General features: G+C 43.7%; 1 protein-coding gene across 6 annotated transcripts in view; it reads right to left on the minus strand.

Annotated features, from left to right (window-relative positions):
- Positions 1-26807, minus strand: part of LOC110496650 (engulfment and cell motility protein 1) — a 178870-nt gene that overhangs the window by 65097 nt on the left and 86966 nt on the right. For all 6 annotated transcript variants that reach the window (XM_036953435.1, XM_036953432.1, XM_036953433.1 and 3 more), the window contains 3 exons: positions 26349-26477; positions 22299-22403; positions 18120-18228 (listed from right to left, as the gene is read on the minus strand). In XM_036953435.1, coding sequence (XP_036809330.1) covers positions 18120-18228; positions 22299-22403; positions 26349-26477 — 343 coding nt within the window. The remainder of the gene's footprint in view (positions 1-18119; positions 18229-22298; positions 22404-26348; positions 26478-26807) is intronic.

The following is a 26807-nucleotide window of genomic DNA, read 5'->3' on the forward strand; positions in this document are numbered from 1 at the left end:
CACAGTATTACATAAGCAGTAACGCCCATCACATTACTACATACCACAGTATTACATAAGCAGCAATGCACAAACAGAATGGAACAAATACATTATTGCATAACAAAGTGTTACCATAAGCAGCAATGCACAAACAGAATGGAACACAGTGATTTGTAAATATACAGTTTAAATCTGACAGACCCAGATATCCTGGGACATTGGTACACTATTTGACTATTTCCCTTCAGTCAGTTCTGTGTGTGTGTGTGCGCGTGTGTGTGTCTGTCTCTCTGTTTCTTCAAGAGGTTAGACTCGAACAGAAATAGACCATATAGCGACATCCTCTAAAGAACAAACGGCCATCAAGCTTCTAAACTGTCATCAAGGCAAAGGGTGACTACTATGAAGAATGTCAAATATAAAATAGATTTAGATTTGTTTAACATTTTTTTTGGTTACTACATGATTCCATATGTGTTATTTCATAGTTTTGATGTCTTCACTATTATTCTTCAATGAGTAGGTGTGTCCAAAATCGACTGGTACTGTGTATGTGTGTGTGTGTGTGTGTGTGTGTGTGTGTGTGTGTGTGTGTGTGTGTGTGTGTATATATACACACACACACACACACACACACACACACACATAGATATATATTATATATATATATATATATATATATATATATATATATATATATATATATATATATATATACACACACATATACATACATGCATAATATAGTTGAAGTCGGAAGTTTACATACACTTATGTTGGAGTCATTAAAACTTGTTTTTAAACCACTCCACAAATTTCCTATTAACAAACTATAGTTTTGGCAAGTTGGTTAGGACATCTACTTTGTGCATTACACGTCATTTTTCCAACAATTGTTTACAGACAAATTATTTCACTGTATCACAATTCCAGTGGGTAAGAAGCTAACATACACTAAGTTGACTGTGCCTTTAAATAGCTTGGAAAATTCCAGAAAATTATGTCATGGCTTTAGAAGCTTCTGATTGGCTAATTTACATCATTTGAGTCAATTGGAGGTGTACCTGTGGATGTATTTCAAGGTCTACCTTCAAGCTCAGTGCCTCTTTGCTTGACATCATGGGAAAATCTAAAGAAATCAACCAAGACCTCAGAAAAGAAATTGCAGACCTCCAAGTCTGGTTCATCCTGGGGAGCAATTTCCAAACGCCTGAAAGTACCACGTTCATCTGTACAAACAATAGTACGCAAGTATAAACACCATGGAACCACGCAGCCATCATACCGCTCAGGAAGGAGACGCGTTCTGTCTCCTAGAGATGAAAGTACTTTGATACGAAAAGTGCAAATCAATCCCAGAACAACAGCAAAGGACCTTGTGAAGATGCTGGAGGAAACAGGTACACAAGTATCTATATCCACAGTAAAATGAGTCCAACTAAACTTCTGACTTCAACTGTAATTGCAAAAGTGTTTTCTAATGATCAATTAGCCTTTTAAAATTATAGACTTGGATTAGCTAACACAATGTGCCATTGGAACACAGGGGTGATGGTTGCGGATAATGGCCCTCTGTACGCCTATGTAGATATTCCATAAAAAATCATCAGTTTCCAGCTACAATAGTAATTTACAACATTAACAATGTCTACACTGTATTTCTGATCAATTTTATGTTATTTTAATGGACAAAAAAAAAAACGTTTTTCTTGAGCCTGCTCTGGGAATGTCAGATACCACAACCCATCTCGTATCTATCCTCAGCTGTGACTGGGTGGTCGGTGCCCTGGAGGTAAAAGTTGTAATCTCAGAGACTTCTGTTTGATTTCAAGGCGGGCCACGAAGGCTCCAGAACATTGACGCCTGTCTGGACATAGCTAATTAGAGCTCAACAGACAGAGCAAACACTAGCCACACAGATATGACCACGGAGGGGCGAGGTGACAGACAGGGAGAGAGAGAGAAAGGAGAGGAAGAGGGGGTAGAAAGGGAGAGAGTGTGTGTCTGGGTGTTGGTGTGTTGTGTGTGCGAGAGAGAGAGGGTGCGAGCATAAATGTGTGCGAGAGAGAGAGGGAGCGAGCATAAATGTGTGCGAGAGAGAGAGGGAGCGAGCATAAATGTGTGTGTGAGAGAAAGGGAGCGAGCATAAATGTGTGTGTGAGAGAAGGTAAAAGACAGTGTGAGTGTGGGACCTGCAGGCAGAGAGCCTTCCTGACATCTGTCTGAGCCCAGTGAGATTAAAGGGAGAGAGAAACAAGAGGAGGAACACAGAGAGGAGAGTCACCTTGGAGCGAGGGAGGGAACCAGCATGACAAATATACACTGAAAATGTGTCTTCCTCACTCCAATTACCACGCCAGCAGGCCTGGACGTAGGGCTGTGCAATATATTGAATGAATTCGATTCATTCAAATGTATGTTTTTTTCCCGCGATATTCCAAATGCCTGTTTTGCAGAATCAATGTTTTTTTTTATTTTTCATTTTAATGAGTGTTTATGTCGGCTTGTTCTCATGTTGTATTTTTGGTCTCGTCTCGTTCACTCTTTCTGTGCTGTGTACCTTCCCATTTACACCAGAGATCTGTATGTAATGACTAGATGCTCATGTCTCCACTCGAACAATGGGAGTCGTTGTCCCCAAGGTGGGAAGGCAGGCGATAAGCTTAGGTTCAAAATAAGCACATAGAAACATTGGGTTTCTTTGACAGATTTTGGCGAGTGAAACCTCTCGCGTCTCCTCTTTCTCCCAAGCCCCTCCCCCTACCATTCACAACAACAAAGATGATTGATCACTTCCTTCTCTCTGTCAAACTGTTAACTTGCTATTTGCATTTGAGGTTTGGTCCAACAGAATCGGCCATATGGACACCAACACACATTGGGACATTATTTTACTGTAATAGAGGAGTTACCCTGTTTATAACTCAACTCCTCAAATTTGGAGCAGAGCAGACACTACTAAAACTGAATGAACATTCATTCTGGAAAATGAATGCACAGTTAGTTGCAAGTGCATAATGGTATCACATATCGCTAGCAGCATTTTAGTCAAATAAGGATTGCTATACTAGTTGCTTAGCATAAAGCTTAAAACAATTATATAAGGAATTGGCAACTCGTTCTCATTCTGAGAAACAAGGTAGTCCACTTGATTTCAACATCTGAACAAAGTGGACAGGCTGACAGGCTGTTCAAACAGTTGGAGACGGCCATAAAGTTCTGTTCATAACATTAACTGTTTCCCTTTGTTAGCGGAATTCAGAGCTTGTGAAATTATACTTGGATCCAAGTTGGCTAAACTTGAAATATAAATATTAGTTGGCTACTCAATAGCACGTGGGCTTGTGCTTGAGAGACTGTTTATGAAACCAGTGTTAATTTTCTATAATGCCTGCTACATTATTAGTGAATGTGCATTATGCATGGTTCTGGTTAATTTGTAACAAAAATAGCATTTTTATAGTCAGACCTGAAAGCCAGATCAGTGGTTATTGCAAGAAAAAAGCAGGTACAACTATTTTGATAAAATAATGAAATGATTAGTGGATCTTATGGTTGTGGAAGGAATATATTCAGCCTCTGTATAATTTCACAAGCTTGGAATTCATTAGATTATTGCTGACTGTTTTAAATGCAGTGTATTTTACCTTTACAACAAAGCTTATTTAGAGAAAACATTAAGAAGAGATATATATTGTGAATCGCCAATAAGTTTGAACAAAAAAAATGCAGATATGAGTTTTAGGCCATATCGCCCAGCCCTACGTGGACGTCAACTTGCGACAAGGGGAGTTTGTGTGTGTGTATGTGAGACACAGCATCAGCAACACCTTTCAGGGCCAGTCAGTGGCAGGGCCAGTCAGTGTGAGGGCCAGTCAGTGTGAGGGCCAGTCAGTGTCAGGGCCAGTCAGTGTCAGGGCCAGTCAGTGGCAGGGCCAGTCAGTGGCAGGGCCAGTCAGTGGCAGGGCCAGTCAGTGTCAGGGCCAGTCAGTGTCAGGGCCAGTCAGTGTCAGGGCCAGTCAGTGTCAGGGCCAGTCAGTGTCAGGGCCAGTCAGTGTCAGTCAGTGCCAGTCAGTGCCAGTCAGTGCCAGTCAGTGCCAGTCAGTGTCAGTCAGTGCCAGTCAGTGTCAGTCAGTGCCAGTCAGTGTCAGTCAGTGCCAGTCAGTGTCAGTCAGGGCCAGTCAGTGTCAGGGCCAGTCAGTGTCAGGGCCAGTCAGTGTCAGGGCCAGTCAGTGGCAGGGCCAGTCAGTGGCAGGGCCAGTCAGTGGCAGGGCCAGTCAGTGGCAGGGCCAGTCAGTGTCCACGCTGGCAGGAGGATACTTTTGTCCCAAGTTGCACCCTGTTCCCCATTTATAGTACTTCATTTGGTCAAAAGTAGTGCACTATGAAGGCAATGGGGTACCATTGCTCCCTGCGGGCCCTGGTCAAAGGAAGTGCACTACAAAGGGAATAGGGTTTAATTTGGGACTCATCCATGGTGAACAGCTGAGTTTCCATTCCCCTTGTCATCAACAGAACTGTTGTTTAATGCTGTGTTTAATGTGAGAACTCAGTTGAGTAAGATCAGTTGTATTTCTTGCCATGTTGGCAATTACAAACTTTAAAACAGCAGGACTTAAATATTTGAACACAGTTGTGGTCAAGAAAGACGATCAGTTATCACACACGTACATGGTTTGATGCAAGGTATAGAGTAGTAACTGTTCAGGACTCTTCAGTAGTGCGTGGAGAAGAGAAGAGTCTACAAGACGGGTTAAGATGTATTAGATGGCGAGAAGGTGACTGACTGGACAGGGAGAGTTATCAGGGCTGGCAGGTAACCCAGTGTGGTTAAAACAACAGACCAGAGACTGAGACTTACAACAGCTCACATACACCCTAATATACATTTGAAGTCAGAGGTTTACATACACCTTAGCCAACTACATTTAAATCAGTTTTTCACAATTCCTGACATTGAATCCAAGTAAAAAGTCCCTGTCTTAGATCAGTTAGGATCACCACTTTATTTTAATAATGTGAAATGTCAGAATAATAGTAGAGAGAATCATTTTTCCCAGCTTTTAGTTCTTTCATCACATTCCCCGTGGGTCAGAAGTTTACATACACTCAATTAGTATTTGGTAGCATTGCCTTGAAATGGTTTAACCTGGGTCAAACGTTTCGGGTAGCCTTCCACAAGCTTCCCACAATAAGTTTTGTGAATTTTGGCCCATTCCTCCTGACAGAGCTGGTGTAACTGAGTCAGGTTTGTAGGCCTCCTTGCTTGCACAAATTTTCAATAGGATTGAGGTCAGGGCTTTGAAATGGCCACTCCAATACCTTGACTTTGTTGTCCTTAAGCCATTTTGCCACAACTTGTGAAGCATGCTTGGGGTCATGTCCATTTGGAAGACCCATTTGCAACCAAGCTTTACCTTGAGATGTTGCTTCAATATATCCACATAATTTTCCTGCCTCATGATGCGGTCTATTTTATGACGTGCATAAGTCCCTCCTGCAGCAAAACACTCCCACAACATGATGCTGCCACCCCCGTGCTTCACGGTTGGGATGGTGTTCTTCGGCTTGCAAGCCTCCCCATTTTTCCTCCAAACATAACGATGGTCATTATGGCCAAACAGTTCTATTTTTGTTTCATGAGACCAGAGGACATTTCTCCAAAAAGTACGATCTTTGTCCCCATGTGCAGTTTCAAACTGTAGTCTGGCTTTTTTAATGGCGGTTTTGGAGCAGTGGCTTCTTCCTTGCTGAGCGGCCTTTCAGGTTATGTCGATATAGGACTCATTTTACTGTGGATATAGATACTTTTGTACCTGTTTCCTCCAGCATCTTCACAAGGTCCTTTGCTGTTGTTCTGGGATTGATTTGCACTTTTCGCACAAAAAGTATGTTCATCTCTAGGAGACAGAACGCGTCTCCTTCCTGAGCGGTATGACGGCTGCGTGGTCTCATGGTGTTAAAACTTGCGTACTATTGTTTGTACAGATGAACGTGGTACCTTCAGGCGTTTGGAAATTGCTCCCAAGGATGAACCAGACTTGTGGAGGTCTACAATGATTTTTTTTCTGAGGTCTTGGCTGATTTCTTTTGATTTTCCCATGATGTCAAGCAAAGAGGCACTGGATTTGAAGGTAGACCTTGGGTGTGGTAGGTAGCCTAGTGTTTAGAGCATTGGACTTGTAATCAAAAGGTTGCAAGATCGAATCCCCGAGCTGACATGGTACAAATCTGTCGCTCTGCCCCTGAACAAGGCAGTTAACCCACTGTTCCTAGGCCGTCATTGAAAATAAGAATTTGTTCTTAACTGACTCACCTAGTTAACTAAAGTTAAAATAAAATAAATTAAAATACATCCACAGGTTGTGTCAAATTATGTCAAGTAGCCTATCAGAAGCTTCTAAAGCCATGACATCATTTTCTTGAATTTTCCAAGCTGTTTAAAGGCACAGTCAACCTAATGGATGTAAACTTCTGACCCACTGGAATTGTGATAGTGATTTATAAGTGAAATAATCTGTCCGTAAACAATTGTTAGAAAAATGACTTGTGTCATGCACAAAGTAGATGTCCTTACCGACTTGCCAAAACTGTAGTTTGTTAACAAGAAATCAGATCAATCTCATGAGAAAAAAAAACAGGCAGAGAAATCAGATCATTCTCATGAGAAAAACAGGCAGAGAAATCAGATCATTCTCATGAGAAAAACAGGCAGAGAAATCAGATCATTCTCATGAGAAACACAGGCAGAGAAATCAGATCATTCTCATGAGAAAAACAGGCAGAGAAATCAGATCATTCTCATGAGAAACACAGGCAGAGAAATCAGATCATTCTCATGAGAAAAACAGGCAGAGAAATCAGATCATTCTCATGAGAAAAACAGGCAGAGAAATCAGATCATTCTCATGAGAAACACAGGCAGAGAAATCAGATCATTCTCATGAGAAAAACCAACATCTATTATTCCACATCTGACAGCCGTGCCCGAATACAGACAAAATTATTCCTGAACGAAGAAATACACACATCCATTTTAAACCACACAGCCCTGTCCAATTCAGAAATAAGAAGCAGACAAATCAAAATCATTCTTATTCCGGTGAATTATTATTTCAAATCGTTCTTCACATCTTTTCATTATGCGACAGCCATCCTCAAATACAGAGGAATAGAGAAACGTAACGTATGCAAATAAACACACATCTCTTACAGTCTACTACCAACAGCTGTCCCGGACAGAACAAACAAACTCGGATTCTTCTTGTCTCACACACAAAGCCAACACTAGTCTATTTCCTGCTCTGAAGAAGAAGAAACAATATGTTGGAGCAATCTCAACATTACAATGCATTTAATCTACATCAAGCATTTTGTCAGAGCTGAGGAATGAGCACACAGTTTTTTCTACTTTATATTCCACTGCATTAGCAGTCGGTAGAAAACAACCCATGCTTGTGTATGTGCTCGCTGTCTTTTCAAATATCTGCTTGTTTTCAGCACATGGAAGAGCTACTACGCTCATTGTAGATGGGATCCGTCTCAAAAGTGTAAAGTGGTGTTGTCCTCACCGTGTGACCTTACCAGGAATACCCAGGCGCTATAGTTGTGGGCTGTAACTACGACCCCAGAGTTGTTCCTTGGAAAATAACAGTCAGGGAAAGCTCTGGTGATAAGGAGTGGATGGGATTAGACCGTGCAGCTTTCACCTGTCAAGTCCCGTTAGATCAGAGCGGATGAAGGAAGAGATGGGGACAAAGTGGGAAGATAAACCGCTTTAGAAAATGTACATCATCCACCCTTTTACTCCTTCCACCCCTTTAGTCTCATCCTCTTCACCCGCTACAACATCCGTAAGAGGATTTACTGGCTAAAACCACAGGATTTAACTAGTCACTTCAAATAGGATCATTCTTTTAAGCTAATGATCAGATTCTCTGAAGTTCTAGCATCAAACCTATTGATGACCTTCTCAGTGGCAGAATTCATTCTAACCAGGCCTGACTCTCCATTGGCCAGGGTTTCACTCTAACCAGGCCTGACTCTCCATTGGCCAGGGTTTCATTCTAACCAGGCCTGACTCTCCATTGGCCAGGGTTTCATTCTAACCAGGCCTGACTCTCCATTGGCCAGGGTTTCATTCTAACCAGGCCTGACTCTCCATTGGCCAGGGTTTCATTCTAACCAGGCCTGACTCTCCATTGGCCAGGGTTTCATTCTAACCAGGCCTGACTCTCCATTGGCCAGGGTTTCATTCTAACCAGGCCTGACTCTCCATTGGCCAGGGTTTCATTCTAACCAGGCCTGACTCTCCATTGGCCAGGGTTTCATTCTAACCAGGCCTGACTCTCCATTGGCCAGGGTTTCATTCTAACCAGGCCTGACTCTCCATTGGCCAGGGTTTCATTCTAACCAGGCCTGACTCTCCATTGGCCAGGGTTTCACTCTTTAATCAATTGTAGTAACTGCTTGTCTGTGTACTGGAAGTGATCCCACCAATGATGAAAGTAAGCTATAAAGCACTAAGTGAACCCAGTAAGAGGAAATGTAACATATTGTCTAAACTTTGTGTATGCTTTCATCCACACAGCAGCAGTCTGTAAACTCAAATACTTTGGTCTCTGATCATTTATTCAACAAATAGCATTTTATTTGGCTAATCATTAGGGAGAGTAGAACAAACTCCTTCCCTGTTCAATGCCAATTTCTCACTTGGAGGCAGACCAAGAAGACATTCACTCCATCTCTCACTGTTTGTGTGTGTGTCCGTACCTCTGGCTGACAATGCTGCTTCACAAAGGAGAAGACTGGAGTATCCCCTGTGGCATTTTACTAACAGACTCCAAACACATCACAGCACACCTACAATCAGGTAGGTGACTGTGTGTGACTGTGGGACTGTGTGTGTGTGTGTGTTTATTTAACCTTTATTTATTTAAGGATGTGTTACTGCTAATCAGTTTGAGACCCTGCTGAGTTCACAAGCACACAGCAGAGAGGAGCCTCGGAGGGATCAACCATGACTGGGGAACAACCTCACAGGTAACAGCTGATGACATCACTCAATTCCAAACAGTCAGACAAAACTGACATCACATGATTCATACTGGTTTGTGGTCACAAGACTGTGTTAACCCGATGAGCTAAAGCTTAGGCATTACTTCAGAGAGGATTCACGGTAGACATTGCATGTTGGCTCAATCGTAAACTACCTTAAAAAGTCAAGTTCTACGCTTCGCTCTACAGAATGATACCAGCATCCAGGAGACAGGTATGGAGAAGGCCATGGTAATTCTGAGAACTGCCCAGTCCTGTCTCTCCTGTCCTCTCCTCTCTGAACCCACAAATACAATCTGTCCTGTGTCTGAAGGAGAGGAAATGCCATGAATCAATAACCAGGACACTTTTCACTGCCACTACCACCCGGCAATCTAAATAACGTCATAAATATTACATGGGCCTTTTAAATAGAGAAAGAAAGAGAAATAGAGAGAGAGACGCGGCCCGCCTGACCGCATGCCCGCTCGCCCAACCGCCCACCAGACGTTCCATTAACACCGGTTCTGGGGAAACATGCTGGGCTGCTGACAATAAATCTTTAAGATCTGCGGTGGGGTGCTGGAGAGGAGGAGAGGGGACCCCTGGAAGGGAACATGAATAATGCACACAGAGCCAAGCAGCAAGGTGACACACACACACACACACACACACACACACACACACACACACACACAGGGAGCAAGCCCAGCAAGCTCGCCCAAACAAGCCCCATGCATACCCCTTAACTCCCAACCTGCTCACCACACATCTGCATACAAATATATAAATACAAACAAGAGAAGTGCCAAAACAATATTTATTTATGGTGGCGACTGTGGCAGTAACTGAACCTCGGGTCAAATGGAAACATTAAAGTGCAATGCACGTTGTCGTTGCCGTCTGGCACCAAAGTTCCCAGGAAGGAAAACAGAGAAAATGTTCTTTCAAACTGATCTGTTGACTTGAGAATGTTCCAGAATACCCTGCGTCCTTCATACGAGCTCTGACCCAGCAATCTGCTCTGCGGCGGTTGTTGTGGTGGTGTTGTTGTCTGAGTGGGGGATATTAAGCCACAGCACCCGATTTAAAATGGCAGTAGGCTACAATGACCTCAAGGTATAAGCCAAGGGGTGTGTCCCAAATGGGACCCTTTTCCCCCTATCGTCAAAAGAGGTTCACCATATTTTTTTATTTTATTTATTTATTTCACCTTTATTTAACCAGGTAGGCAAGTTGAGAACAAGTTCTCATTTACAACTGCGACCTGGTCAAGATAAAGCAAAGCAGTTCGACACATACAACAACACAGAGTTGCACATGGAGTAAAACAAACATACAGTCAATAATACAGTAGAGAAGTAAGTCTATATACAATGTGAGCAAATGAGGTGAGATAAGGGAGGTAAAGGCAAAAAAAAAGCCATGGTGGCAAAGTAAATACAATATAGAAAGTAAAACACTGGAATGGTAGATTTGCAGTGGAAGAATGTGCAAAGTAGAAATAATAATAATGGGGTGCAAAGGAGCTAAATAAATAAATAAATAAATACAGTAGGGGAAGAGGTAGTTGTTTGGGCTAAATTATAGATGGGCTATGTACAGGTGCAGTAATCTGTGAGCTGTTCTGACAGCTGGTGCTTAAAGCTAGTGAGGGAGATAAGTGTTTCCAGTTTCAGAAATGTTTGTAGTTCGTTCCAGTCATTGGCAGCAGAGAACTGGGAGGTGAGGCGGCCAAAGGAAGAATTGGTTTTGGGGGTGACAAGAGAGATATAACTGCTGGAGCGCGTGCTACAGGTGGGTGCTGCTCTGTTGACCAGCGAGCTGAGATAAGGGGGGACTTTACCTAGCAGGGTCTTGTAGATGACATGGAGCAAGTGGGTTTGGCGACGAGTATGAAGCGAGGGCCAGCCAACGAGAGTGTACAGGTCACAGTGGTGGGTGGTATATGGGGCTTTGGTGACAAAACGGATGGCACTGTGATAGACTGCATCCAATTTATTGAGTAGGGTATTTGAGGCTATTTTGTAAATGACATCGCCGAAGTCGAGGATCGGTAGAATGGTCAGTTTTACAAGGGTATGTTTGGCAGCATGAGTGAAGGATGCTTTGTTGTGAAATAGGAAGCCAATTCTAGATTTAACTTTGGATTGGAGATGTTTGATGTGAGTCTGAAAGGAGAGTTTACAGTCTAACCAGACACCTAGGTATTTGTAGTTGTCCACATATTCTAAGTCAGAACCGTCCAGAGTAGTGATGTTGGATGGGCGGACAGGTGCAGGCAGCGATCGGTTGAAGAGCATGCATTTAGTTTTACTTGTATTTAAGAGCAATTGGAGGCCACGGAAGGAGAGTTGTATGGCATTGAAGCTCGTCTAGAGGGTTGTTAACACAGTGTCCAAAGAAGGGCCAGAGGTGTACAGAATGGTGTCGTCTGCATAGAGGTGGATCAGAGACTCACCAGCAGCAAGAATATAGGGGATAGGGTGCTATTTGGGATGGAGGTGTTGCTCTATTAAAGAGTGGGATGGGATAGTGGAGGGACAGAGGGGATGGAGAATTATAGGCTAAAACTAAAAAGGCCTCAAGACGCCCAAGCACTGCCAGAATCCTGTTGTGTGATTAGCCTGGGTAGATGGGGAACTAAGAAGTCCAAAACCCACCGGAGGTTTATTGGCATTTCACGGCCGCAAACGAAAGTAAATGATCCGAGAAAAAAAAATGGTCACGGTTGGCGCAGAGATTAATTCCTTATCGTGAAGAGAAAGAGCTATGGCTTTGAATGTTTCTTTCTCCTCCACGCTAACACCAGAGTGTTTCATTTTCATTTTCACTTTTTTAAGAAGGCAGACCATTACTATTTAATGAAGAATTTTGCCACTGCTTCCCTTTCGGACTTAATTTAACACTGTTTTGGTGTCAGTGGAGGGTTGCGTCTGTCTCTGCCCTCACACTTTTACAGTAAATAATTTAGAGACGTCCTAGGCTGCAGCGAGAGCTCAGAATGACTAACTACCTCTACCCATCCTGTCCCAACTCCTTTCCAATAATTACCTCAATTTGTGAACATTAAACCTCGCTTTTTCCATTTCCCTCCTAATTTCCATATGCTTGGATGCTCTGTTGAATTATACTGAGTGCAACTCCCAAGTGTCATAATGACACTTTAAAATGCTAAGCTTCTGTCTGTTGGTTTGCATTGAGACTGAATATGATGCCAAATTCTATGTCGTCATCTTGTCACTAATAAAATTCTTTGCTGTACACTGAGGGCACAAAACATTATGAACACCTGCTCTTTCCATGACATAGACTGACCAGGTGAATCCAGGTGAAAGCTATGATCCCTTGACGTCACTTGTTAAATACACTTCAATTCAGCGTAGATGAAGGGTAGGAGACGGGTTAAAGAAGGGTTTTTAAGCCTTGAGACAATTGAGACATGGATTGTGTGCCATTCCGAGGGTGAATGGGAAATAAAAAATATTTAAGTGCCTTTGAACGGGGTAGGTGTCAGGTGCACAGGTTTGTGTCAGGAGCTGCTGGGTCTTTCACACTCAACAATTTCCTGTGTTTATCAAGAATGGTCCACCACCCAATGGACATCCAGCCAACATGACACAATTGTGGGAAGTGTTTGAGTCAACATGGGCCAGCATCCCTGTGGAACGATTTCAACACCTTGTAGAGTCCCTGCCCCAATGAATTGAGGCTGTTCTGAGGGCAAAAGGGGTTGCTCAATATTCAACTCAATATTAGGAAGGTGTTCTTAATGTTTTGTACACTCATTGTATATGCCTGGCTACGAAATAATATTTAGTGTCACTGTCATCCCGTACCCCCCCCCCCCCCCCTCCTCACCCTCAGTGTCTTTCTCTGTCTGGAATATGTCATGTCCCAGGCCTTGACATGGACTGGGGGGGTTCTGGTGGGTTCCACTAATTCCATGCCATTAGTTATTCAGCATCTTTCTTTAGCATTTCGTTACACCCACAATAACATTGTTAAATATGTGTATGTGACCAATAAAATGTGATTTCTTCTAGGACAGCTACCTGCCAGCCCCATATACCATCCATCCGCTTAGTGAAGCCATTATACATAGGGTACTGTAGTGTACAGTAGTCGTCAACATTTAACGCTCGAGGAAGAGAGGATAAGACATCCACAACCATGAGGTTTTTACACACATATAGCATGTCTGAACACAAACAAAAATGTGACCAACATGAACAAAAACATTTAGGACAAAATTATACATTTAATTTATTCAACAATTATAACACCAGGTGTTTGCCAATGACATTAAATATTTTTTGCTTGGGACACATGCCAAGTAGGCAGTAGGCACAAAAATAGGAGAAAAAAAAGCTGTGCGTGTTCCAGACTGTGATAAGAGACAAGCCTGTCAGACACAGACCAGTGGAGCGTACCTCCAGACAGATGGAGAGGAGAGGGGCGGGGGGTTCACCCCTAGGGTGTCACCTAACACACAGGGCCCTCCTCCCCCCTCTGAGCTGTTTCAGCCCCTGTTAACACCTCACGCCAGGCTTTGGGCTCGATCTCATTTGAACTTCATCAAATCAGAAAGCTAACTGAATTCAATGTATGGATTTATAAATAATTTATAAATCATTGATATAAAATCATTTCTAAATCATTGAAGATAAATGGCAGTTTTCAACTCATGATTGAAAATCAACGAATCAATTGAACACTGCCATTGACTTCTTGAAATGACTGACTTAAAATGGATTTGACCCCAACCCAACCCAACTCTGCATGACTCCTTCCATGGCCATCAATATTAATGAGTATAAAGGCCATTAAAGTTAGAGTGCAGAGTTACCACAAACTAACCAGAACCATGCATGAGCGAGCGTCTAGGTCAAAACTGACATGCGATTTTAATACGGAGAGTTCACAGCTGAATCCCAAAGGAAATCAGAGATAGGATATACGCTTTAAGGTTTGGATTTCAATTCCAGAGGTTTTGGATGACAATGCAGACTCAGAGTACAAGTCTTTCCAAACCCTCTTCTTCACCCAGGTGGTGAGGGTAGGCAACAACATTTCCACCCCGCTGATCCTCAACACTGGGGCCCCACAAGGGTGCGTTCTGAGCCCTCTCCTGTACTCCCTGTTCACCCACGACTGCGTGGCCACGCACGCCTCCAACTCAATCATCAAGTTTGCGGACGACACAACAGTGGTAGGCTTGATTACCAACAACGACGAGACGGCCTACAGGGAGAAGGTGAGGGCCCTCGGAGTGTGGTGTCAGGAAAATAACCTCACACTCAACGTCAACAAAACTAAGGAGATGATTGTGGACTTCAGGAAACAGCAGAGGGAACACCCCCCTATCCACATCGATGGAACAGTAGTGGAGAGGGTAGTAAGTTTTAAGTTCCTCGGCGTACACATCACAGACAAACTGAATTGGTCCACCCACACAGACAGCATCGTGAAGAAGGCGCAGCAGCGCCTCTTCAACCTCAGGAGGGTGAAGAAATTTGGCTTGTCACCAAAAGCACTCACAAACTTCTACAGATGCACAATCGAGAGCATCCTGTCGGGCTGTATCACCGCCTGGTACGGCAACTGCTCCGCCCACAACCGTAAGGCTCTCCAGAGGGTAGTGAGGTCTGCACAACGCATCACCGGGGGCAAACTACCTGCCCTCCAGGACACCTACACCACCCGATGTCACAGGAAGGCCATAAAGATCATCAAGGACAACAACCACCCGAGCCACTGCCTGTTCACCACGCTATCATCCAGAAGGCGAGGTCAGTACAGGTGCATCAAAGCTGGGACCGAGAGACTGAAAAACAGCTTCTATCTCAAGGCCATCAGACTGTTAAACAGCCACCACTAACATTGAGTGGCTGCTGCCAACACACTGACTCAACTCCAGCCACTTTAATAATGGGAATTGATGGGAAATTATGTAAAATATATCACTAGCCACTTTAAACAATGCTACCTAATATAATGTTTACATACCCTACATTATTCATCTCATATGGATATGTATATACTGTACTCTATATCATCTACTGCATCTTTATGTAATACATGTATCACTAGCCACTTTAACTATGCCACTTTGTTTACATACTCATCTCATATGTACAGTGCCTTGCGAAAGTATTCGGCCCCCTTGAACTTTGCGACCTTTTGCCACATTTCAGGCTTCAAACATAAAGATATAAAACTGTATTTTTTTGTGAAGAATCAACAACAAGTGGGACACAATCATGAAGTGGAACGACATTTATTGGATATTTCAAACTTTTTTAACAAATCAAAAACTGAAAAATTGGGCGTGCAAAAATATTCAGCCCCTTTACTTTCAGTGCAGCAAACTCTCTCCAGAAGTTCAGTGAGGATCTCTGAATGATCCAATGTTGACCTAAATGACTAATGATGATAAATACAATCCACCTGTGTGTAATCAAGTCTCCGTATAAATGCACCTGCACTGTGATAGTCTCAGAGGTCCGTTAAAAGCGCAGAGAGCATCATGAAGAACAAGTAACACACCAGGCAGGTCCGAGATACTGTTGTGAAGAAGTTTAAAGCCGGCTTTGGATACAAAAAGATTTCCCAAGTTTTAAACATCCCAAGGAGCACTGTGCAAGCGATAATATTGAAATGGAAGGAGTATCAGACCACTGCAAATCTACCAAGACCTGGCCGTCCCTCTAAACTTTCAGCTCATACAAGGAGAAGACTGATCAGAGATGCAGCCAAGAGGCCCATGATCACTCTGGATGAACTGCAGAGATCTACAGCTGAGGTGGGAGACTCTGTCCATAGGACAACAATCAGTCGTATATTGCACAAATCTGGCCTTTATGGAAGAGTGGCAAAAAGAAAGCCATTTCTTAAAGATATCCATAAAAAGTGTCGTTTAAAGTTTGCCACAAGCCACCTGGGAGACACACCAAACATGTGGAAGAAGGTGCTCTGGTCAGATGAAACCAAAATTGAACTTTTTGGCAACAATGCAAAACGTTATGTTTGGCGTAAAAGCAACACAGCTGAACACACCATCCCCACTGTCAAACATGGTGGTGGCAGCATCATGGTTTGGGCCTGCTTTTCTTCAGCAGGGACAGGGAAGATGGTTAAAATTGATGGGAAGATGGATGGAGCCAAATACAGGACCATTCTGGAAGAAAACCTGATGGAGTCTGCAAAAGACCTGAGACTGGGACGGAGATTTGTCTTCCAACAAGACAATGATCCAAAACATAAAGCAAAATCTACAATGGAATGGTTCAAAAATAAACATATCCAGGTGTTAGAATGGCCAAGTCAAAGTCCAGACCTGAATCCAATCGAGAATCTGTGGAAAGAACTGAAAACTGCTGTTCACAAATGCTCTCCATCCAACCTCACTGAGCTCGAGCTGTTTTGCAAGGAGGAATGGGAAGAAAATTCAGTCTCTCGATGTGCAAAACTGATAGAGACATACCCCAAGCGACTTACAGCTGTAATCGCAGCAAAAGGTGGCTCTACAAAGTATTAACTTAGGGGGGCTGAATAATTTTGCACGCCCAATTTTTCAGTTTTTGATTTGTTAAAAAAGTTTTAAATATCCAATAAATGTCGTTCCACTTCATGATTGTGTCCCACTTGTTGTTGATTCTTCACAAAAAAATACAGTTTTATATCTTTATGTTTGAAGCCTGAAATGTGGCAAAAGGTCGCAAAGTTCAAGGGGGCCGAATACTTTCTCAAGGCACTGTATATACTGCTCTCAATACCATCTACTGTATCTTGCCTATGCCGCTCTGTACCATCACTCATTCATATATCTTTATGTACATATTCTTTATCCCCTTACACTTTTATCCCCTTACGCTACTACTATAAGGTAGTAGCTTTGGAATTGTTAGCTAGATTACTTGTTGATTATTACTGCATTGTCGGAACTAGAAGCACAAGCATTTCGCTACACTCGCATTAACATCTGCTAACCATGTGTATGTGACAAATAAAATTTGATTTGATTTACCAAGAGGTGGTCTCTTTTTCATAACACAGTATCACTTCTAAAAAAAATTTTTTTTTTTTTTTAGGTAGGCTACATTTACAACCTTTCCATCCCACTAAGATGAAGTTAGGAGATAGTACATCATGTAAGGTTGAAGAGGAGGCTAAGGAGTGGATAAGGGGTGTAGAAGTGTAGGGAGTCTTTCTTTTTTCTTGACTGGAACATGACCCAGCTTTTTTTCCCCTGCGGGAGTGCGAGTCCCAGGCTGATTCAGTGTATTAGGAGGGGGAATAGGGCTCACTTGAAGTCTACTCACTTCATCAAGAATTGATGAACTCCAGCACAATTACAAAGTATAATGGGTCCCTTTATCTTCACTGCAGGAGACAGAGTTTACTCTTCTAGTCTGACTGAGACAGTAAAATGCTCTGGAGGGTATTTCCATCCCTCTCTCTGTCTGAATGAATATGGCTGGGCTTAATGTGAAAACAGGCTAAGATGCTTTTAACCCTTGTATATCAAAAGTGCCCTTTCCAACCCATTCCTCCACTAACAATCAACAGGGTTAGAAGTCAATGGAGAGAGCTGAGTCACACAATCTGCAGTAGTTCAGAGAACATGTGACTGCTTGAGCTACATTTACCAAGCACAAGCCAATCAGATTTGGAGATTTACGAGGAAAAATGTGGCCACAGAGAAACACTCCAGGTACCGTAGTACTTTGTATTTGTTTCCTTGGTGTTTTTTTAGGTTGTTTGTATTCAGAGGACCATAGAATGTGACTAACCAAGACAAAAACTCGTTCAAATACTTTCATCAGTTCACAGATAATATCTGGTATTCAGCACCCATACAATCCACAGAACGCCATTGTCAGTAAATCAGGGTCGTAGCAAAAACGTTTTCATCGTAGCAACAGGAAACGAAAACAAACATTTATTATTGGACAACTTCAGGTAATCCCTCCCCGTTTCGGTCTGTTTGGTTGTCTGTGAATACGACCCTATAAGCACACTATGATCTAATAGCGAGGCAATGATATGACACCAGGCAGGTGTTGAGGGGAGGGTAGTTAATACCAATAAAGACTCACGCAGCTCTCCCACTTTGAGGATTTCACACAGCATCTTGGTCAGCTCGATGCTGCTGCGGCCGAACGGACACTCGTGCTTGTCCTCTCGACTGCTGTTCTCCAGAACAATCTAGAACAAGGAAAGAAAGTCACTCAATCTATCGATCCACCAACGTTTTTGCAAATACTTTTGTCAAGTGTTTAACAGCTACCCAGGCACAGACAGAGAGGCACAGACCGACAGGCACAGACCGACAGGCACAGACAGACAGGCACAGACAGACAGGCACAGACAGACAGGCACAGACAGACACAGACAAACATAAAATACATACAGACATGCATACAGAGACAGACAGATCTCAACAAGGGCCTTTAATGAACTGGAACCGTGTGACCCTTGACCTATTAATCCAGTGAAACCACACACTGAGGTCATAGTTGACAGAGATGATTCTCATGGAGAGAGTCAGAGCGGGATAGAGAAACCAGAGGCAGCAGAAGGTCACCAACAGGACAAGGAACTGGGACACAGCTAACTGGATTATCCTATCTCCATGGTACCATCTTAATTCAATCAAAATCAAATCCAATTTTATTTGTCACATGTACCGAAATACAAGAGGTGTAGACTAACAGTGAAATGCTTACCAGCCCTTTCCCAACAATGCAGAGTTAAATAGTAAGAATAATTTGCAAAAAAATAAAAAATAGCAACACAATAAAAATAACGAGGTTATATACAAGGAGTACAGGTACCGAGTCAATGTGCTGGGGTACGAGAGAGTTGAGGTGATTGAGATAATATGTACATGTGGGGAGGAGTAAAACAGACTTGGCAATCAGGATAGTTAATAAACAGAGTAGGAGCAGCATATGTGATGAGTGTGAAAGTGTGTGTGTGTGTGTGTGTGTGTAGTATGTGTGAGTGTGTGGCTAGAGTCCAGTGAGTGTGCATAGGGCTGGTGTAAAGAAAAATAGAGACATACAAAATGGGTCAATGCAAATAGTCCGGGTAGACATTTGATTAACTGTTCAGTAGTCTTCTGAACCTTCTGAACCTCAACCAAGACCATACATACATGTATGACAGCTGGACATACTATGGTCAAAAGGATACAGGAAGAAAGATGGAAGCAAGATACCTGATGACTAACACGTAAAACATAAGCGTGCAATGCATACATTATTTTTGGGATGTGAAAGGAGTTCTACCAACATAACCTAACTAAAAGCAGATATGAGCGTTAGTGGGCGTGAGCAAGCTCGGAGATGAAAATAAAATAATGGAGAAAGGTCAAGGGAAGCTATTTTCATAGAGGGAGGGGACTCTATATGTTATACAAAGACAGAATCCTATAAAGGCAGGACTCTGTAATATGAGAATTTAGTCTATTTCCATGGAGGGGCTCGGCCCTGTTATGTTTGTGATAGGATCCTTCCATGGAAGGGCTCAGTTTTGCTACTTTGTATTAAAGTGTGGATTGAATTCACAAGTTCTTGTAAGAGTATTATACACTGTTCAAAAGAATAAAGGGAACACTTAAACAACACAATGTAACTCCAAGTCAATCACACTTCTGTGAAATCAAACTGTCCACTTAGGAAGCAACACTAATTGACAATACATTTCACATGCTGTTGTGCAAATGGAATAGACAACAGTTGGAAATGATAGGCAATTAGCAAGACACCCCCAATAAAGGAGTGGTTCTGCAGGTGATAACCACAGACCACTTCTCAGTTCCTATGCTTCCTGGCTGATGTTTTGGTCACTTTTGAATGCTGGCGGTGCTTTCACTCTAGTGGTAACATGAGACGGAGTCTACAACCCACACAAGTGGCTCAGGTAGTGCAGCTCATCCAGGATGGCACGTCAATGCGAGCTGTGGCAAGAAGGTTTGCTGTGTCTGTCAGCGTAGTGTCCAGAGCATGAAGGCGCTACCAGGAGACAGGCCAGTACATCAGGAGACGTGGAGGAGGCCGTAGGAGGGCAACAACCCAGCAGCAGGACCACTACCTCCGCCTTTGTGCAAGGAGGAGCAGGAGGAACACTGCCAGAGCCCTGCAAAATGACCTCCAGCAGGCCACAAATGTGCATGTGTCTGCTCAAACGGTCAGAAACAGACTCCATGAGGGTGGCATGAGGGCCCGATGTCCACAGGTGGGGGTTGTGCTTACAGCCCAACACCGTGCAGGACGATTGGCATTTGCCAGAGAACACCAAGATTGTCAAATTCGCAACTGGTGCCCTGTGCTCTTCACAGATGAAAGCAGGTTCACACTGAGCACGTGACAGACGTGACAGTCTAGAGACGCCGTGGAGAACGTTCTGCTGCCTACAACATCCTCCAGCATTACCGGTTTGGCGGTGGGTCAGTCATGGTGTGGGGTGGCATTTCTTTGGGGAGCCGCACAGCCCTCCATGTGCTCGCCAGAGGTAGCCTGACTGCCATTAGGTACCGAGATGAGATCCTCAGACCCCTTGTGAGACCATATGCTGGTGCGGTTGGCCCTGGGTTCCTCCTAATGCAAGACAATGCTAGACCTCATGTGGCTAGAGTGTGTCAGCAGTTCCTGCAAGAGGAAGGCATTGATGCTATGGACTGGCCCACCCGTTCCCCAGACCTGAATCCAATTGAGCACATCTGGGACATCATGTCTCGCTCCATCCACCAACACCACAGACTGTCCAGGAGTTGGCGGATGCTTTAGTCCAGGTCTGGGAGGAGATCCCTCAGGAGACCTTCCGCCACCTCATCAGGAGCATGCCCAGGCGTTGTAGGGAGGTCATATAGGCACGTGGAGGCCACACACACTACTGTGCCTAATTTTGACTTGTTTTAAGGACATTACATCAAAGTTGGATCAGCCTGTAGTGTGGTTTTCCACTTTCATTTTGAGTGTGACTCCAAATCCAGACCTCCATGGGTTGATAAATTTGATTTCCATTGATAATTTTTGTGTGATTTTGTTGTCAGCACATTCAACTATGTAAAGAAAAAAGTATTTAATAAGAATATTTCATTCATTCAGATCTAGGATGTGTTATTTTAGTTATTTTATTTTTTGAGCAGTGTATTTCTGAGACAATTCTCCACGACACTCTCAGTGGTGCAGCTGTCAAACTGAGGATTTGAGGGCCCATGCCAAATCTTTTCAGCCTCCTGAGGTGGAAGAGGCATTGTTGTGCCCTCTTCATGACTGTGCTGGTGTGTTTGGACCATAATAGATCTTTAGTGATGCGGACACTGAGGAACTTGAAGCTCTTGACCCACTCTACTACAGCCCCATCCAGAGGTCAGACTAAGGACAGCAGATATCGTAGGTTATTACAGTATCAGTCATTATACTGCATGTTATCTACCGCCAATGTCAAATCTCAAAGACATTCCAATCTCAATGTGACATTGATTTGATTAAAATATGTCTTTCCTTCTAAGTAAACATTACCATTGCGAAAGCCTCTCATACATTTTAACCTTGTTTGAACCTTAAACGGTCCACTTGCACATGGCGTGGTTCATTCATAAATCAATTCCCCATGTAAAAAAAACCTCACTCCAATTATAACGTTGCCGCAGCGACAAGCCTACACCGGAAACCATTAGCATCCTTATCATCGTCGTGGTGACAGTTTAATTTGAGAAATTGGTGGTTGTTTCGTTACAGCAGCGGGCAGAGGAGAGGGAAGGGCCTGTATATTCATGTGTGGCGTGTGTGCGTTAGGTTTAATATTAGATGGACACTACGCCACCACCCTTTAAATTCCCCATTTATTTTCACCAGCCATTCACTGCCCTTCTACAAGGACACACACAGGCGGGCAGGCACACACACGAATAATCACTCATAGGCATGGGATGCCCACTAACCAAACCAATGCCACCTGCCCACAGTTTAGGCTGAGCTAAACTAATTCAGGATTAATACATAAACTTGATTTGATTAAGTTGCGTCCTAGTATCAAATGTATTTTCTTTGTCACTGGAACTAGGAAACGGACGAAAAAAATGGGCAGGATTCTTTTCTCTCCAGTGAATGTGTAGATTTGTTAAACGTAGCCATATGCCATAGTATTGGGTTGACTCAGTTCCAAGGCTACATATTGGCATGGTGTTTCATCAGACAGACTGCCTGGATAGAGCCCAGGGAATCTAGGAGTGAGAGGGGGGGGGGGGGAGAAAGAGAGCTACTAACCCTGATGTAGGCATCCTGGTGGTGTCTGGCGAAGTACAGCATGTTATCCAGAGCCAGCATCCCAGGAGGAATCTGAGTGAAGTCCATAGCAGGGTTCACATGGTTCTGATGAGAGAGACAGAGACAGAGACAGAGAGACAGAGAGAGAGAGAGAGAGAGAGAGAGACAGAGACAGAGACAGAGACAGAGAGACAGAGAGAGAGAGAGACAGAGAGACAGAGAGACAGAGAGAGAGAGAGACAGAGAGACAGAGAGACAGAGAGACAGAGAGAGAGAGAGAGACAGAGACAGAGAGAGAGACAGAGAGAGAGACAGAGAGAGACAGAGAGAGACAGAGAGAGACAGAGAGAGACAGAGAGAGAGAGAGAGACAGAGAGAGACAGAGAGAGACAGAGAGAGACAGAGACAGAGAGAGACAGAGAGAGACAGAGACAGAGAGAGACAGAGAGAGACAGAGAGAGACAGAGACAGAGAGAGAGACAGAGAGAGAGACAGAGAGAGACAGAGAGACAGAGACAGAGAGACAGAGAGAGAGACAGAGAGAGACAGAGACAGAGAGAGACAGAGACAGAGAGACAGAGACAGAGAGAGAGACAGAGACAGAGAGACAGAGACAGAGACAGAGACAGAGAGAGAGACAGAGACAGCGAGAGAGAGACAGAGACAGAGAGAGAGACAGAGACAGAGAGAGAGACAGAGACAGCGAGAGAGAGAGAGAGAGAGACAGAGACAGAGACAGCGAGAGAGAGACAGAGACAGAGAGAGAGACAGAGACAGAGAGAGAGACAGAGAGAGAGAGACAGAGAGAGACAGAGAGAGACAGAGAGAGAGACAGAGACAGAGACAGAGAGACAGAGACAGAGAGAGACAGAGAGACAGAGACAGAGACAGAGAGAGAGACAGAGACAGAGACAGAGACAGACAGACAGAGAGACAGAGAGAGAGACAGACAGACAGAGAGACGGAGAGAGAGAGAGAGAGACAGAGAGAGAGAGAGAGAGACAGAGAGAGAGAGAGAGAGACAGAGAGAGAGAGAGAGAGACACAGAGAGAGAGAGAGAGACACAGAGAGAGAGAGAGAGACAGAGAGAGAGAGAGAGAGAGACAGAGAGAGAGAGAGAGACAGAGAGAGAGAGAGAGAGAGAGAGAGAGAGAGAGAGAGAGAGAGAGAGAGAGAGAGAGAGAGAGAGAGAGAGAGAGAGAGAGAGAGAGAGAGAGAGCAAGGAGGTAAGTCATCAGACAAACATGTTTGAACAAGACAAGAATGAGTCAGAACACTAAATAAGACAAGGTTGATTGGTAGACTAGCACCGTACCATGTCTGAAAATGAAGGAGAGGAGATAGAATGAGAATGACAGAGAGAGACATGGATGGGGTCACAGAGATCCAGCTATGTAATTGTTCCTGACCGCCATCAGCTTCACAGACAGAATGGAAGAACCACCCTCTTTTACATAACCTTCACAACATTTGAAGCAAAAGTCCAACTAAACCCACGTTCTCTTGAAGAGCCACAGGCCAGATCTACCTAGGAGACTAATACACTCTCTCAGACTACTGCACTCTAAATACAGCACTAGATCAACGTTACCAGACAGTCCCCTTAAAACTGTGTGTGAAAACATGCCGACGTTTGTGTGTGTGCGCACACGCATGCTTTCATGTGTTCGTGCTTGCATGTGCGCAAGTGTGTGTGTACAAGCATGTAAAGTAAAGAGATATTTTCTGAGGTTTTCCAAACCACTGGAGGAAATGAAGTCAGGCCTTATCTTAGGGCAGCACACTGGGGTCTTAGCGAGCCGCAGAGCCCCTAACGGCTCAGGGACTTAGAGAGGAAATGAAGGGCTTAGTTCCCCCTCACCATGGATACGGCAGCAATATGCTACAGCTCAGAAACTACACACCCAGAGAGAGAAGGGAGGTAGAGAGATAGAAGACAGAAAGAGGGGGGAGAGAAACCTCTCCCCCTCCCCCTCAGGTATTATGCCACTGTGTCAAGTAATTATCTTTTTGTTTTCTCGTAATTTGGTTGGCTCTAATTGTGTTGCTGTCCTGGGGCTCTGTAGGGTCTGTTTGTGTTTGTGAGCAGAGCCCCAGGACCAGCTTGCTTAGGGGACTCTTATCCAGGTTCATCACTCTGTAGGTGATGGAAGGTTTGGGAATCACTTCCTTTTAGGTGGTTGTAGAATTTAACGTCTATTTTATGGATTTTGATAATTAGCGGGTATCGGCCTAATTCTCTCTCGCATATATAGACATCAAGCACTCTACAATATGGAGTCCACAGTACCTCCTCCCTCCTCTCAGACACAGATGGAGCACAGAGTGCATCATGTCATCTTCTAAACCAATTAACAACAGTCCCCGGGGGCATAGCTGTAGTCTTCTGGTGTGTGTGTGTACTGTTTGACGTGGCTGTGGTCCTGTGAAGCTTTAGAGCCAGAAGGTTTGCGTGTTCCTGAAGAATGTGAGTTTCTGCATAGTTGTGTTATCACATCAAAGACACACAGGGTTGGATTCAGCTGCCATGTCATCCCCTTATCTGACAGTGTCCCAAGTCCTCTTTCTACTAGTTTAGGGAAAGAGCTCCACTACTGAGGAACATGTCTTGCCTATGGGTCTGCTGTACTGAGACCAAAACTAATCTAGTTAGTCCAACAGCTGAAGTTTTGGGGATGCAGAGTGTCATGACTGTCCTGTGAGGATCACAATGGGTCAGATAAGCTTGGCAGTGGCTGAAAATAACCAGACCCTCTCCCACCCGCAAAGGGGGGAGGAGGGAACTGTGTGGGTTTTGACAACTGCACACCCGGTCGTAAATTTAAGATGGAGAGAACTCTCTCTCTACCCTTTAGTATCAACCAAATTAATGCCTTTGTCTAGAGAGACGTTTGCCCGCCCAAAACTCTGAACATCCAAAAAGTGAATATTGGAACAATATTTTTAACAGAAGGACGTGGGGAATGGTCAGTGGGTAGATGTAGAAAACGAATGTCATATTGTTTGTTATTAAAAACTGTATGGACCAAATACTGTAACTTGGAAAGGATACTCCCTGTATCTGTCAAGCTTTCATTCAATATGTTGTGAAGATAAAAATGTGATTTTAGTTTTCTAATAAGATACTTGTTTTTGAGAATACTTTGCACAGTAACTAGCCACGCCCCGAGTGAGGTCAGAAAAGTGTGTCAGTGTGATGGAACTGCCCTTTTCGACCAGAGTGCTTAAAAGGACTGGCTAAGAATGAACATATCAGACCAGAACATTGCCTGGTTGCTGCTGTGCATGTAAAGTGGTCTAAATCCTGAATAATCAACACGAGGTATAGGCTAGAAGCTCACTTCCTAGACAAATCACTGGTACGGCTGATTAGCTGCTAGATATCGAGAAAAGCGAACATACTACACTGCAAACCAGACCATCCTGCTACAAGTCTCAAATCACTGTATGCTCCTAGTCTCATCCCAGAGGGAAACCGTCGACACGGCTGGCTAACCATCATCCTATGAGCATCATCAAGAGTGAAGAGATGTAAGAAGATCGAAAAGGGGGGGATACCCAAGAGCCTTACAAACGTGCCACTGAAAGGCCAAACCAACATTCTTCAGGAGGGCTAGTTCCGACAGAGAAACGGTGAGCAGCATTCAACACATATATACATTCATGATTTCTCATTCCAAACAGGTGACTGTTCATGTGCAAGGTATGTGATTAATGTGAGGACAGTCTTAGAATGTATCCACGATGAGTGTACTTTCTCTCTCTCCTCCCTGCCCCTCTTCATTTGTTGTGTATAAGCCAACATATTTTGTCAGTCCACTAGGGACCTTTGTCTTTATGTAAGTGTGTGTGCGCGCGTCTTCTGTGTTATTATTTAGTTAACTAGTAAATAAATGATTAAACCATAATCATTAATAATATAATAATGAGCAAGGCTGGGGTTTCTGCACATCCGAGAAGGTTACGACCGTTGAGAATGACATGACAAGATGAAACCTAGTTTCTTGAAGCCCAGTCGCGGTTGTGTGTGTGCGTGTGTGTATAACTTACAATGAAACCTAGTTTCTTGTAGTCACGGGTGTACATGGACTTTCTCTTCTCGATGCTGCCACTGTTGTTCGGCTCACATTCCACGTCGAACGCAATCCTGCGCAGCTCAAAGATGATGTCTCTTTGGGCCTAGGCAGATAGAAGAGGACAAAAACATTAAGACATACACTGAGTATACAAAACATTAACTCTTTCCATGACAGACTGCCCTGATGAAAGCTATGATCCCTTATTGGTGTCACTTGCTAAATCCACTTCAAATCAATGTAGAGGAAGGGGGGGAAACAAGTTAAAGAAGGATTTTTAGCCTGGAGACAATTGAGACATGGATTGTGTATGAGTGCCATTCAGTTGGTGAATGAGCAATACAAAAGACTTAAGTGTCTTTGAACAGGGTATGGTAGTATTGCCAGACGCACCAGTTTGTGTCAAGAATTACAACGCTGCTGGGTTTTTCAC

Source organism: Oncorhynchus mykiss, chromosome 18 (assembly GCF_013265735.2).
Source record: "Oncorhynchus mykiss isolate Arlee chromosome 18, USDA_OmykA_1.1, whole genome shotgun sequence".
Taxonomy (NCBI): Eukaryota; Metazoa; Chordata; class Actinopteri; order Salmoniformes; family Salmonidae; genus Oncorhynchus; species Oncorhynchus mykiss.